The sequence below is a fragment of the Phaethon lepturus genome, unplaced genomic scaffold, assembly GCF_000687285.1.
Source record: "Phaethon lepturus isolate BGI_N335 unplaced genomic scaffold, ASM68728v1 scaffold49970, whole genome shotgun sequence".
Classification (NCBI taxonomy): domain Eukaryota; kingdom Metazoa; phylum Chordata; class Aves; order Phaethontiformes; family Phaethontidae; genus Phaethon; species Phaethon lepturus.
In genome coordinates this window covers 1-1,339 of record NW_010510691.1, presented here as the reverse complement: position 1 = coordinate 1,339, position 1,339 = coordinate 1, and the positions used below count along the sequence as shown (strand labels likewise).

The 1,339-nt window shown below is 51.6% G+C and overlaps 1 protein-coding gene across 1 annotated transcript; it reads left to right on the top strand.

Moving 5' to 3' along the window:
* Positions 1-558: 558 nt before the first annotated feature.
* Positions 559-1,332, top strand: LOC104616567 (T-box brain protein 1-like; the record flags this gene model as incomplete). The annotated part of the gene is made up of 1 exon (XM_010281618.1): positions 559-1,332. A coding segment is annotated over exon 1 (401 nt), but the record flags the coding sequence as incomplete, so codon positions are not given.
* Positions 1,333-1,339: the final 7 nt, after the last annotated feature.

Here is a 1,339-nt window from a genome sequence, read left to right as displayed (position 1 = left end):
GCTGCGCGCCCCGAAAGCGGAGGCAAATTGGGGAGGCGAGCCCGGCCCTCCCCTCGCAGCCGGTCCCCGAATCCCCCCAGCACCCTCCCTGACACACAAAGGTGAGGGACACGCGCGTGATATTTGGGGAATCGCAGGGGTTTTGATGTATTTTCCTTTTTTTTTTTTGTAGTCAAATTTTAAAAACCCCAATGCTGGAAAGGTCACATAATAATGAGCTCTTATAGCGAACACTCTTCCCTTCCCCCTTCCCCTTCCTTCTATCTCACAATAAAATCATCTCCTTCAATTTGCCATGATCGTCGCGACCAGGAGCCAGGTGATTATCCTAATTAATGTCTATCTAATTAAATTACTGTCAGCGGTTAACCAATGGCAGAAGCCGTTTCATCCTCTCCGCAAGCAGCAAGATCAAAAGTGAGTCTTTCCTGATTGCTGCATAGTGTCAATTGGCCAATCTCTCCTCCCAGGGAAGGGAAGGGGGGAAAAAAAAAAAAAAAAAGTAAATCAAACGTTTGGGAAGCATTTGGTGGATGAAGTGCTTTCTGTCTAGTGAGGGTCCCAGGATGTCTAGCTTCTGATACTAAGGAGCCCTTTCAGATCCAGGGACTGAAGGGTTATTACTGTGGTGCTAGAGCTATGCAGCTGGAGCATTGTCTTTCTCCCTCTATCATGCTCTCCAAGAAATTTCTCAATGTGAGCAGCAGTTACCCACATGCAGGCGGATCTGAGCTTGCCTTGCATGATCATCCCATTATCTCGACCACTGACAACCTGGAGAGAAGTTCACCTTTGAAAAAAATTACCAGGGGGATGACGAATCAGTCAGATACAGACAATTTTCCTGACTCCAAGGACACACCAGGGGACGTCCAGAGAAATAAACTCTCTCCCGTCTTGGACGGGGTCTCTGAGCTTCGTCACAGTTTCGATGGATCTGCTGCAGATCGCTATCTGCTCTCTCAGTCCAGCCAGCCCCAGTCTGCTGCCTCTGCTCCTAGTACCATGTTCCCTTACCCCAGCCAGCATGGACCTGCTCACCCAGCTTTCTGCATCGCCATCCACCCCCAGCCCCAGCCGCTACATGGCTCACCATCCTGTGATCACCAACGGAGCTTACAACAGCCTCCTGTCCAACTCTTCTCCACAAGGCTACCCCGCGGCGGGCTACCCCTACCCCCAGCAGTATGGCCATTCCTACCAAGGGGCACCTTTCTACCAGTTCTCCTCCACCCAGCCGGGGCTGGTTCCCGGCAAGGCTCAGGTCTACCTGTGCAACAGGCCACTCTGGCTGAAATTTCACCGGCACCAGACGGAGATGATCATCACGAAGCAGGGG